The following is a 14,888-nucleotide window of genomic DNA, read 5'->3' as shown; positions in this document are numbered from 1 at the left end:
ATTATAAATAGGAGATATTAAAAATATGACTTTTTCTCAGACTTACAACTTTAAAAGAATATTATTAAAAATAAAGATTTTTTTCAAAATTCATATCACATATTTTTTTTATATTTTTTTGTTTTCATAAAACTTAGTGTTGTTCCTTCATTCTCTTTTAAAATAAGTGCTTTTTGAATATCTGTTTAATTTAGTCAACAATTTATAATTGATTAATAAAATCTAGAAAGTTGCTACTGGAAAAGTATTTCTTAAATCAAACCTATGTGACTTGACCAATGGGCTTGGTGTTTAATAATCAAAAATACAAAAAAAAAGATATACTAACTAATATCTATTTAAAGTTGAAAAACACATTTAAGTTAAATATCTTATCTGAAGTTTTAAAAACAACAATATTTGGTTTCTGATATATTTTTTAAACATATTTATTTGTTATAAGATTAACCAAGTGCGTTGGGCAGGCATTACCAACTAACTTAAGGAACTTATAAATAATAGGGAGGGGGCAACTTTGAGTTTGTTAGTTATACTTTCAGTCAGGTTATGTTAGGTTATATTTGGTACTAGGTAGCCCGCAGGGCTAGGGCACCGCAATCATAGGCCCGTGGGGTTAGGGATTACTGGAGTTAAGACATGGATTTTTTTTGTATTCTTTGTATTAAAAATCAATTAATCAATAGGCACACAACACCCATTAATTTAAAGAAATTAAACAATATAACATATCTTTAAAAACCAGAACATAGAATACCCTGGGAAACTATTAGTCTAAAAATTGGAACAGTCAACAATTCAAAAGTGGAATATTTACACACTAAGAGTTATATTATAATATTTTGTTCAAACAACTGATATAAAGCTTTTTTCAACATAATTATGCCCATAACACGATAGTAATTGTTTTTGTGAAAAATATAACATTTTGATTATAAATGTTTGAATTAAATGATCTATCCGAGAAATGTTGACTACATGGGTGACGGAACTTACTACAGGTTAGGAAAACCCCGCAGGGGATAATTTAATATAAACTAGCAGCTCTGTATTTGAAGGAGTTTTGAAAGTAGGATAATAGACTAAAACCAAACCTAAATATGAAAATTAAATAGCTTAAAACCACCCAGAGACCTTCCATAAAATGAAGAAGTCAAGCGGTTGAGTAGTTATTGAAATCTTAAGCTGCACACAAAAAAAACCTTACTACTTTGAATAATAGGAATGAATAACAATTAAGCTTCCCTGTTATTAATTTTCATCATTTTAAAATTTGTAAGGGGTAAAAAAATAATAATACATTCATGATCTTATAATATTAAAATACCTTCACCACAAATAACAAGAACTTTTATGTCCATAAGTAGCGAAGCAACGACAAGAAAACAGAGCCGAAAAATGTAATGCTTGCAAAGCTTATGAACTATTCATTAAATGTATTATTTTAATCATTCATAGCGAAGATTCAAATCATAATGAACAAACAGTTTTTCACAAAAGTCTCTGCTTAAATTTAAGGTTGTAAAAGTCTTTCATTGTCAGATTTAAGATTTACATAATATAATAACCATACCAAATAATTTTATCAAGATAAGAAATTCAAATATATAACCATCTGGATTTTACAATATGTTGCTTTAAATTTCCATACCTTTTTAGGGTGTTTCGTACAATACTGCAAAAAATCATGAATTTTCTCCATTTTTTTGTATTTTAATATAATGATTTTAAGAAATAAATTTGCTTTACATTAAATAAAAGATTTCTTGATTTATCAGCAATATAAAACATTGACAAACTATTTGTTTTGCCTTTTAATCACTTTTATGTTTATATTTGCTGTATTATAGGCACATCCAAACTTTTTGTATGGTATATTTTTACTGCAAAATATTTGATTATATCATAAAATGTAAATAGCACGGCTGGATTTAGGAATTTGAATATGTTACTTTTTTATCCGAGGCGTCTTTTCAAACATCGTTTTTATGTCTTTAATCGAATTTCTTAAATTTTAAGTAAATCTAAAAAAAATATATACATTATAAATAATAATTGAGTGAAAAGAATTTTTTTTTAAATTAGGAATTTGATAGGAAAGAATGGGGATTTTTCAATACAGATCTTCTTATAGGTCTCGGTAAGGTTTTAAACTATTTTGGGGAGGATACCTCCACCCTTCAGATATAAATTCTTCCTAGAAAAAATCTCTCCCCCTCCCCCTCTACAATATTCTTTTAAAACTAAAATAAGTGGGGGCCAATTTAAAGTGGGAGAGCATAATTTAAATTTGAGAATGACCAATATGTGCTGTATTAAAAATTTTAGGTCCCGTTATGATTCTTTGGTTGAAATGGTGAAACACCAGTTTGGACCACCCCCACAGTAGGGAATTTCACATTTATGATAATTACAAAATGTACATAAATTATACTTTTTTATATAGATTAGAAATCCAATATAAAAAGTATTCAGATATAATATAGCTATTAAAATATGTACCTAGCCTTTTAACAACATTTTTAAAAGCGAAGCTTTTCTATAATTAGGGTCGGTCCGTCCGTCCGTACGTCCGTCCGTCCGTCCGTCACGGATAGCTTTTTTCGTTAATTTAGACATGTTAGAATTGTCCTATCGATTTCAAATTTTGCATGGTGATTTCTGTAGTAGTTAGGTACGATTTAGAAAGCGTAGCAACTCTATAATCATTACGAAAATGTCCGTACGTCCATGTTGATTTTTTTTACTTTTTTAAATAGCTTTTTTCGTTAATTTAGGCATGTTAGAATTGTCCTATCGATTTCAAATTTTGCATGGTGATTCCTGTAATAGTTAGGTACGAGTTAGAAAGCGTAGCAACTCTATAATCATTACCAGAATGTCCGTACGTCCATTTTAAACATGTTGATTTTTTTTACATTTTTAACAACAAATTTGTATTTGACCTAATTATCCGATTGGTCTGATTTTTGGTATACTGATTCCTGAGACAACAAAGTACAATATTATAAGCGAAGCAACTCTATAATCAAGTCCTAAAAATGTAAGTATGTCTATAATCATTATCCTGTATCAAGTTTTTCAACAAATTTACTTACAATTTTTTTTTTACTCTTATACATTCGCATTCTGATTATTCAGTTCTGACATTATACAAGTGTTAATATCCGTTTGTCTTACCGTTTCAGAGCTTCGCTTTTATGGATGTTGTCATCCTTGTTTTTTAAATGGGTAGGGGGTACAAAAATTTTCAAAATTGAATAAATAATCCTAATGATAGGATAATACCAAAAATCTTACTACTTTATATTATGGGATGAGCATTATTGTCCTTAGTGTTTTCTCTTTTGCTTAAGACTCTGTACGATATGTTCTACTGCACTTTATGTAGATATACATTCACAGCTACAGGGATACGTCTATGGATGACAAATAAATTCATATTTTTTAAATCTAGTTACTTTTTGCCTTATAAATATATATGGAGAATGAAAGAGTTAAAACTAATTCAATCGCTATTGTCCTTTTTCTCCCTGATATCTATGTAACTTTTTAGAAAAGTATTGTAAAGTTAACTTTAACTGCAAGAACATTTTTTTAAAACTTTAAATTGTGTAAAGAAATACATAGAAAAATAGCAGGGCCCGGCTGCCGCGCCTAAGTCGCGCATAAGCCTCAAAATAAAACCCGGTTTTAAGCAAAAAAAACTTTTTAAAAAAAGAATTGTCTGCTTAAGAACAGGCATAGACATCCAGCTCAATTTCATTGCTATAAAATGATTATTTTATGATCACTGAGGTTTACACGCGGCTGCCGAGCCCAGAAAAATATACTCAAATACTATGGATGTTTAAACTCTAAAAACATATATCCTGGATTCCTGGTTTGCGCTAATTAATTTTTATTTTAAAAATATTTCGCACTAAAACTTTCTGCAATGACATTAAAAGCACAAAATTAACGATTTTATTTAAACATTTTGTTTTTAGTCTAAATTCAGATTTTTACAGTACGTTGTACTTAATGTTTTTAAACAAAAGTGCAATATAAAAAAGTTTTTAAGTATATTCTATATAACAAGGAACAAATGGCAAAAAAAAATATAGCGACATCATTTAATGCAACTCAAAAAAAGTTTTTAAAATATATAATTTTGAAATCTATGTATAATTACTTGGATGTTGCATCAGATTTCATGTGCCCTGATAAAGTTCTTGCTTGCTACAAAAACTCCTTTTCCCTCTCCCCACCTACTGATGAACTGACCAATAAATGAGGTCCTTATTGCATCAAACATTCCCTTGTCAATATATCCTCGTATATGCTATATCCATTTTTGTTCATTTAATTATAAGTATGGTGAAATAGGTGCCAAAATCTTTGTTTATACTAATGTTTTTTATATAAAAAATCTTCTTTTGAATAGAAGGGCCTTTAATTTGGCAACCCTTTATTCTCAAAACTTACAACGTAGTAAAGTTTAAGTTGAAGGAGAATTTTTTAGATGATCACATTTTCATTCTACAAAAATAATAGCTTTTAGTAGTCATTTTGTTTATTAATTGTTGCTTTACTCCTAGCCTATAAGGAAGGGCGGAAAAATAGCCTTAAACCAAACCAAAGGCATACAAGAAGTCATCCATAAAACCTTACTTCTTAATTTAAGAAAAAAATATTTTGAAATTGTGAGTTTTTCCATGTAAGTATTGTGAAAATGGATATATGATACATGTGGATATATAGAGAGAGGAAAATTTGTCGTCAATTTTGCTTCCTAATATAATAATAGCTACCTTATTAGTTTGTTTATCCAGTAGAAGGTGAGATGACGAGGTAATAGGGGTGGATAATGGGTATCGTTATTTTGGACAGCTTCATGTATCACTTTATCAAAGTATATGAAAACCTGGTGCAACATCCAAGTAATTATATATCGATTATTTTGAATAATGCTTAACATTCTATCTCAAAGGATAACAACTCCTAAAGTTTTCAACGGTGTTGATATAAAATAGTAATAGTTATTTATCGCATCGTATTTTAAACAGCTTTGCGCGAATGTTAAAATGAAAAATAATAAGATTAAATCCAGGGTCTAATCGAAGGCCCGGTCTAAAAAAGCTGATATTAATGTTATGATTTTTATTCAAATATCAGTGCAAAAATGTCTGTAATACCATGCCTTACAGGAAGGAAAGTTGAAATTTAGAGGATTTCCTTTATTATTTTCGCTGCTATCAATTTGAAATAAATATATTAAAAAATACTTTTACTGTTTTTTTTGTGTAAACACTTTTATATCTTCTTTGCATAGTAGTATCAGTTGGGAAAGGCGTTTTTCTTTTAAAAAGTTTGATTCTTAGGAAACTTACATTCACTCAATGCATACTAGCTGCTAATCTTTTAATTAGATACCTCACAATGGGATAGGGGAAAAGAGAGCCCGGCAGCCGCGCATAAGCCACAAATTAAAACCCGTTTGTGTGCAAAAAAAAGATGTATTGTCAGTTTAGGAATAGGTTTAGACATCCAGCTGAATTTTAATATTATAATATGATGATTTCACCGAAGCTTGAGCTCGGCTGCCGAGCCCTGTAGGAAAAAAAACTCAGATTAATGTACAGTCCTTCGTCCGCCCCTCTAAAATTTTAAGTTTCATAAGGTAGAATATTACTCCCAAATTGTAAGAGGGGGGGGGGGGTAGGATTATTGCTTCACAAATAAATTTCTCTTGGGGGAGGGTTGGTGCACTCCCCCAAAATATTTAAAAATACGAACACTCTAAAGACATCCTGTTATTTTCATATCAGGATCTACTTTGTACTCGATAGATATATCTATCGAATGATATTAAAAATGAAATATAAAGTAAGTAAAACTATACGAATGAAATTAGATTAGAGATGCCAAAAGAAAGAGATGCCAAATTTCTTTTTAGTAGCGAAACTGCACTATAAATCACTTTGTCAGTTCACTTAGTCCGATGGAGAGTCAGTAATTCTATAAAAATGATTATAGTAAAACACATTATTTTTTCTCTATAACTTTACTCTTATTTTATGACCTGTGAACATCTGCCGATTAAATCACTTTGTCCGCATTTCCATCAATTTTATGTGTGTTTCTCTACTTATGGATGTTTTTAACCTTTTTTAAAAAATAATTTAAAAAACTGTAATCGATATGCCATAAAATAAGAAAACGTTTCTGATATTAACGTTGTCATTATTATAAAAAAATGATGATTTTAAAACTATTATTATAATAACATTTTATTAAATTTACATTTTAACTACATTCCTATTTTAAGATTTGCATTACAAACGAGAGATGAAAACGTTGCAGTGGACAAACGCAAAAGTGTCTAAAATATCCAGTATTTATATACAAGTTAGGTTAGGTTAAGATATGAATATACAGAAAAACAGATGGTTTAAAATAGTTTAGGTTAGGTTAATTGTCAACTCCAACGTTTGTCACTCCTGTGTTTGTTCTAGGGCCATTTTATTGATATATTAATTTAACCAAGAATATTTATTTTCAGAGGAGAGAAGCTGTATGTTACAAAGAGACAAGGGAACACAAAAGCCGCCACTTGCAGGAACAGAATCAACACACATTTTGCATTGCTCTGGTCGGTTGCTTTATCGTTCGTTTATTCTATTTAAAAGCTTAGAATATCAATAATTTAGGGTTGCTAATCAGGTCGTTCTTTTACAACCGGATTTTAACAAACATATATTCTTTTAAATATCTACCTAAGCTATTTAAGATTTTTTTTAGTGATAATGACTGCCTTAAATCTGAATATACTTCTTCATAATTTAAATTCGAATAAAATTTCCTTCAGTTTGTTTTGTCTTTATTGTCCTTTTTTAAAAACTATTTTTGCAATCTTAACCCCTTACGGTCGGGCCCCTTGCCACACCTTAATCAGTCTATTATCTCAGTTCCTACTAGAGCTAGAGGGCTAAAATTTTGTGCAAGTCCCCTGTTTGGTAATGAATTTCCGACCTTAACTGAGTCAAAGTCAATTTTCGCTTCCTTTACCCTTTTATTTAATAACATTTGTTTTTAGGTCCTTTTTCACTTAAAAATTTCAAACGGCTGTAATTTTCTTATTTTTGAAGCTAGAAAAATTTTTTTTTCACAAAAAATGTTTATCTTTATGTAAATTTTATATTAGAAATATTAAAACATAAATTTCAGCGGCCGCAGCTGTACTTGGCAACTGCCAGCCGCCGCAGTCGGCGGTCGGCGGGAAAACGGCGGCGGATTTTTATGAAATTTTAATACGTTATGTAGACATGTGAGAAAAGCTTAAGTTTAAAATTTGAAGTCTTTGGAGCCTTTTAAAGATTTTTGGAGACCTGGAGGATCAGGACCTGCAGGAGATGCTGTGAGTATTGGTTTAAAAAATATGACGTAACAAAAAAAATTAGCCAATGAGAGGCCGTTATTGACCAATGGCGGCATGCGTAGTGGAGTCTCATTGGCTAATTTTTTTTGTTACGTCATATTTTTTAAACCAATACTCACAGCATCCCTGCAGGATCATACCTGAACCTAAAATTGGCTTGAACACCTGTATTTCATATAAGGATGTACTACTAGAGGATAATTTAGTATTTTAATTAGATAAAATGCTTTGTTTAAGTCAAAAAAAATTGCTCTTTACCTGGATCACCCTGCCGGGTTTGCCAGCATCCTGTGCCCGCCAGGATGAGGATATTCAATAAATTCCAACTCTCAGTTATGTGTTGTACCCATACTTAAAAAGTCAAGCAGTTTGGGCTCTTTATCTTTCACACACAGAAAATGAGATAGAAAAAATCGGAAGTGGGGGGCGTTCAACGCCCCCCCCCCCCCCCGACCGTTAAGGGTTAAGAAATACATATTTATCATTCACTTATTGTTAAAAAGTTATATAACAAGCAAAGCAATTAATGGTGTCAATACTTATAATTAGCCTTGACTTTGGAATCCAAAATAATCGTTGAACCGTAATTTTTATTATGCATATGTACAACAAACATACAAAAAAATATTAATAGCGCAGCTATTCTATAACGAAGCTAGCTGCCACACCCCATAGATGCCCCAAGATGTACTTGAAGAGGTGTGGGGGGGGGGGGATCGAGTTTTTATGTCAACATTTTAATTTTAGTTTTTAAAAGAAAAAGTAAATGGAAACCATTGTGGTAATCATTTTTTTCTTGGCAGGGTGGTGGTAACATCCCTTAAAATAGTTTTAAACCTTCTCTGTACCTATGAAAAGCTAAATTTTAAAGAAGAACCATTTTATTTTAGCGATTTTCGAGATCCTTCGGTACAGACACACAGAAAGACATCCTGCTACTTTTACATCAGGATTATGTACATTTAGAAAGCCTTCGATAAGAGGGTCATTTAATCATTACATTTACTGAGTATTTCATAATATTTTATTACCTAAAAAATAAGATAATTTTGCTACTAACAAATGTAAAAAAAAATACACCGCTTTATAGAAACACTTTTAACATATAATTATTTTGGCATTTATGAAGGCTCAATTTGGATGCAAAAAATGAACTCAATGCTTGAATGCATATTTATATTGTTAACAGGGGTAATTGTTGGTAATAAATTAATCTACAACTCAATCCGCTTCAATATTGACCAAATTATTCCTTTTCTTAAAGTGCCTATCGAGCATTTAATCAACCTCTCCCCAGTTTTAAAATAATTTAAATGTGAAGGAGTATTTTTTCGCCAATGACTGAACTCTGCGGAAGGCTCTAACCCTGCAGGATCTATACATGCGGTGCCCTAAATCTTCTACTCAGTATCTAATATAACCTTACCTTACTTGACATAAAATAACAAACGAAAAATTACCCCATCCTTATTTTCATTTTTACACTTTTACACTTTTACACTTTGAATTTGTGAGAAGACTTTTTTTCGTGTATTGCCCTATCCTTACATCCCTGCATATTGCTACACATAAATATTAATTATCAAATGTTCATTATCAAAAAACCCCTAGATTTTTTTATTTACTTTTAAAATTACTGTAATTAGTAAAGCGGTCGACTAGAAGATAATTTTGAATAAATTAAACTTAGTTTAAAGTCTTACATCTTAAAGAAGATTTAAAGAAAATTGACAACATCCATAAATTTTGAAGCTCAGAAAAAGTAAAAAAAATAGGTATTAATTTGACAATGACAAAGACCTTACGTAGTACGTGACAAATTCTGTGTTTAAGAAATATATATTTAATAATAGCCATGAAAGTGTTCTGTTCTAATAAAAATATTGGAATATTTATTCCAGTTATTCCAATTGTTAACATTAAAAAAAACTAAATTATTCATTGTCATTAACTTATAATTATTTTTGCGTATTTTTTTTATAATACATAATCATAATTATTATTAATTTCCACTCAATACAACGAAATTCTAATTATCATTGTTATAACAAAAAAATATTTTATGTATGGTTTTTAAAAGTTTTTTTGTGAGATAATTGAAGAATCTTTGGGCAGATATTTTAATGAATTTGGGTAGAACTATATATATGTATGTATATAAAAGTAAAATAGCTTCAGATTTATTTTCTTTTTGTTACATTGTTAAACACTTAACAAATTAATCCGTCTATACTTCACAGAAAAACAATATATAATTAGTATTTTTCAATTTTCCTAATATTACTTTTAGTTTTAAATTAGTTTATAACACGCCAAAAAAGACCTAAAAACTGTAAAATTAAAGCTTGATTAATTTTCACAGAGGAAACATTTTCCTTTATCTACTATAACTTTCTTTAGCGGGATTTTGTGAACACCAAAAATATTTTCTGGATGAGGTATTTAGTGCAATATTAGTGACATATTTTATTCATTCAAATATAAATACAAGTTGCATTATATAAAAAAGTAACTTTTTTAAAATTCAAAAAGAATCAGGAATTTAAAATACTACGAAATACTAAGTTCGTCCAAGGGGATTATTTCCCCCCCATAAAAAGAATATAACCTATATATAGCACCAAAAAATTTTTAGATAAACATAACAAAATTACCCTTCCAACTCCTCCCCCCCCCCCCAAAAAAAAAAACAACATTTGAACTCCATTGATAGCTTTTACAAATCTTTTAATATTTATCCTTTCCCCTTCCCAACAAGTCTAATTTTTGTTTGTATTTGAGCCAATTAATGTAAGCCACCCTGTGAAACAATACAAAGAAAATAGATTTTGTAAGTGTAATTTCTACTACTTTTTATTCTTATACCTTGTTGTATTTTTAGAGTAAAGTTTTAAAATACCAGTGACTGTTTTATTTGTCTACAAAAAAAGACAATAATCTTCATAATTATCACAGTAATGTCAATAAGTTGTAACTACATATTATGATGAAAATTAAATAGTATGATAATTTACAGTCAGAATAGAGAAAATCAAACTTTAAATTATTAAAATTGTTTAGAAAAGAAGGTTAGAATAATTATATTCACATTTCTCAATTACATATATTAAAAGATTATAGTATTTGCTTCAAAGAAACAAAACCTGTAAGATATATTGTTTCAATTGATAATAACACAAAATAGAAAAAGATTTGACTGATCGTAGAAAATTATCATGTTGAAAATCAAAATTGAAATGATATAAAACTTGTGTTGATTTTACAGAAAAGTGTTATGTTGGTCCCTAACTCTAACCCTGCTGGCTGGAGCTGCTGTAGTTGCTGTTCTTATTGGAAGTAAGTCTGTTTATAGTAGCGCAGCTACCCTATAACTAGGGTTTTGTCTATCCGTCCAACTGAAGAACATATTATATAAGGATTAAAATGAAATCTATCAAAGGATAAATAAAGGACAGTGACCATATAGAAATCTATCAAAAATGGCAATAGACAATCAATTAACAGCCCCCCCCCCCCCCGATTTTATGTTAAAATGCCTTTGGTAGTTTGAAATAGTACGGATCGTTTTGGATGTATATTTTATTCACCTGTATTAATTACTTTCAGCAACACTTTAACCTTAACAAAGCATTTGATTGTGTTAATTTTAATCTCTCATTTCATTATATTAAAAACCCTTTTCCAACCTTCTCAGAACTTTTCATATGGAAGATAGAAACTTAAATTATCTTTTATTGTCTTATCCCTTTCTCCCTAAATTAATTTAATCATTCTTTTTAAAGTTGGAGAAATAGACCCGAGTATGAATAAGAAATCCGTGGAAAAATCTGGGAGAAATCTGAAAGAAAACAGGAAACATTCATTTCCATCATTATATAAAAGAGATAAATATGATGAAATTATTTGTGATACATGTCCCATTTTTATCGGATTTTTAAAAGCGAAGCTTTTCTATAATTAGGGTAGGTCCGTCCGTCAGTACGTCCGTCCGAGATAGATAGCTTTTATTCGTTAATTTAGGCATGTTAGAATTGTCCTTTCGATTTCAAACTTTGCATGATGATTCCTGTAGTAGTTAGGTACGATTTAGAAAGCGTAGCAACTCTATAATCATTACCAGAATGTCCGTACGTCCATTTTAAACATGTTGATTTTTCGTCCGAGATAGATAGCTTTTATTCGTTAATTTAGGCATGTTAGAATTGTCCTATCGATTTCAAACTTAGCATGATGATTCCTGTAGTAGTTAGGTACAATTTAAAAAGCGAAGCAAATCTATAATCATTACCAGAATGTCCGTACGTCCATTTTAAATATGTTGATTTTTAAACTAAATTTTTATGTGATAAATTATCTGATTGGTCTGATTTTTGAAATACTGATTCCAAAGACTACAAAGTACATTGTTATAAGCGAAGCATCTCTATAATCAAGTCCTAAAAATGTAAGTATGTCCATAAACATTATCCTGTATCAAGCTGTTTTCCAACAAATTTACTTACAATTTTGCAAAGACTCTTATACTTTATATTCTGCTTATTCAGTTCAGACACTATACAAGTGTTAATGTCCGTTTGTCCTACCGTTTCAGTGCTTCGCTTTTATGGATGTTGTCATCCTTGTTTCTTTATTTTTAATACAACATATTAATAGTTTTCTTATTGTTACGCTTTTTGGCCCCTAGCCACAAGGGAAGGAGGGAATGTCAGGAAAATAGCATTAAACCACCTACCTCAAAATATCCTTAATTTTCCCTTAAATATACAACCCAATCGAAATACTACTTCAAAAACCTTTAAAAAAACTTACTACTTTATATTTTAGGATAACTGTCCTGTTATTAATTTGCTCTAACCTTCCCTAATAAACACCTACCTAAGAATTTATTTAGAATGCAACGCATACATAGAAACACGTTAATGCTACATTTAAATTTTCTTAGAACAAACAATTCTTTGTTCAAAATCTTGATGGAAAAATGAATTGTTGCATCAGTGTGCCAGCCAATAACGACACAGGTAGTGATTTTTTGTGGCTTAGTATTCTAGAATTCCTTAGATCAATTTTTTAGATGATATTTATTTTTTTAAGAAGTGTGTTAAGACATTACACTGTTTATTGCACTAGTCCTGTAAGTTTTATAATAACGTTTTTTCTGTTGGCATACCAACTTTGGAACTTTTATTATGTTCATTAAGTTAGGTGTCCAAACGTTTCCATCACTATTTGTAATCTACAGAAGGGGAAATTTTGTGAATCATCATTGGGGCTGTACATTAATTTATTGGCCATTGTTTTATCCCTTTAGATCCCTGTTTAAGTGTCTTCAAAATGGCAAAAAATGAAAACAGTAAAAGTGTCGAACTATGACGTCAGAAAAAATTAACAATTAACCAATGAGAGGCCGCTATATATTTTACCATTGTGAATACTGGCTTCTCATTGGTTAATTGTTAATTTTTCTGACGTCATAGTTCGACACTTTTACTGTTTTCGCAAATAATATGTTTTTTGATTAATCCGAATTCGATTTTTGTAACTTTCAACTATGAAAGGACAATATGATGGGAAAAAGAGAAACTGCGTGTATACTGTACAGAACACATAGATACTGTGTTACGTTATTTACTAACCAACACACGCACCCTTTTCAAAGGATCGAGACCTTTCAAATTTATTTTATTCATCTCACCCTATTTTTAGTGCCAAACGCTTTGGAATTGAAGATGTCTTTGGACAATATGGTATTCTCCGATGATTTACTCAATAAAAGCTCTTTACAATACAAAGTAGTTAAGGTAATTATTTAGATAACAAGGACAAACATCTATAAAAGCGAAGCTTAACAGATCGTCAAACAAACATTTCCGATGAAATTACTACAAGAATAAAGTCTAAAGTTGAAGTTCACTATTTCAAATTTAATTCATAGGAAAGATTTATCTTATTTAAAGTTTAGTATAAAAAATCTTAGTCTGTTTTATTAATATACTGTTTTTAAAAACTAAAAGGTACAAAGAAGTTTTATACTTTATATATGTACAAGTTTAAAGATTTAAAAATAGTTAATCTACTATGTCAGAAAAAAACAAGTATAGTTTCTTCCATATCAGTTATAAACTCTTTGTAATTATTAAGAATGACTTTACAAAAAACTTCACTAACTTTTTTAAAAATACAGTAATCATAAAAATACCTCGTTTAGGATATTGAAAATTCTGCCTATTAATACAGATTTTGACCTCATTAATTACTAAAATGTACTGCTAAAAAAATCATCGTTGAGGTGCACAGAATTGCAATGCAAATGACGGACTAATGGACTGACAAACAAAAATGGTTACTTATAATGTAGCTTCTCTGCTAGAAAAAAAAATCCGGGAATCATTAAACTTGTTAAAATCTAGGAAAATGTAGAATTTGGACTCTCCCGCCTCCTTCATCATAAAACTTCGCAGAACTTTAGCGTTGTTGTTCAAGGTTTTCAACCAGATGGTGTTATTGTAAGGTACGCTTTTTTATCAAGGTTTTAGAAAAGTTTTAATTTTGAAAATTAATGATCGCACCATTATCTAAAAAAGCATGGCAATCTTAATATATGTAAAGTAATTGGTAAAGACTTTTTTCTGTAGCTTGAGATTTCGATTTCTTATAAGACCCAGGATAGTTTTAGGCTATTTTTCTGTCTTTCAATAACTTTTGAGAAGCTCTTTATAGAGCCTATAAAAAAATGACGTCATCCACTACAATGACAGGCCCATACCCAGATTAAATTACCAATGGCAGGTCAGAATACATTTTAATTGACCAATAGTTGGTAGGTATGGCGTGAAGCTAGTAAAAGTGGCGGCACAGCTTATGACATCAAAAAAATTAACTAATGAGAGGCCAATATACACTGTAATTGACAAATGTTAAAATTTATACTGGCCTCTCATTGGTTAATCTGTGCCGCCACTTTTACTAGCTTCGTATGACGTCATTTTTATGGGCACTATAAAGAACTTCACTTTTGGAACACAGAGCCCCTAATAACAGCAACTATCTAGAAATAATAATATTTTGTTTTATAAGGATATTAGAAGTCTTTGTTTAAAGCATGTGTTTTATTTAAATGAACATTTAAAAAAATATAAGTAAAACAGTTGATAAAAAAAGTTTTTAAATCTTTAATCTCATTAGAATATTTCTAAAGGTAATTAACTAAAAAAATTGTCCACAGTGAATTACAATACGTAAACTGAATATTACTGACATAACAAGCTATTAAAAATATACAGTTTTTTTTATTAACTGACTTACCCCTCTCAGAAATAAGTCATCTAATCTTATTTCTTCATTGGCTTAGAATATTTTATGCCAGAAAAAATCTTGTTTACGTGTTTAAACAAATTATAAATTGATTTCCAAAATACTTTTGCTTTAACAACTTTATATGTGCATTTTTTTGTATTTTTTAATGCGTATTTGA

The 14,888-nt window shown here is 29.8% G+C and overlaps 1 protein-coding gene across 1 annotated transcript in view; it reads left to right on the top strand.

Annotated features, from left to right (window-relative positions):
* The window catches only part of LOC145331470 (uncharacterized), a 128,635-nt gene that overhangs the window by 51,918 nt on the left and 61,829 nt on the right, over positions 1-14,888 (top strand). The window contains exons 6-11 of the mRNA XM_080176150.1: positions 6,542-6,598; positions 10,683-10,753; positions 11,200-11,269; positions 12,413-12,435; positions 13,121-13,215; positions 13,825-13,925. Of these exons, the coding sequence (XP_080032276.1) occupies positions 6,542-6,598; positions 10,683-10,753; positions 11,200-11,269; positions 12,413-12,435; positions 13,121-13,215; positions 13,825-13,925 (417 nt within the window). The remainder of the gene's footprint in view (positions 1-6,541; positions 6,599-10,682; positions 10,754-11,199; positions 11,270-12,412; positions 12,436-13,120; positions 13,216-13,824; positions 13,926-14,888) is intronic.

Source organism: Acartia tonsa, chromosome 11 (assembly GCF_053477335.1).
Source record: "Acartia tonsa isolate MP-2025a chromosome 11, ASM5347733v1, whole genome shotgun sequence".
NCBI lineage: Eukaryota > Metazoa > Arthropoda > Copepoda > Calanoida > Acartiidae > Acartia > Acartia tonsa.
Note: the sequence above shows the minus strand (reverse complement) of the source record. Positions and strands in the feature narration are given on the sequence as shown.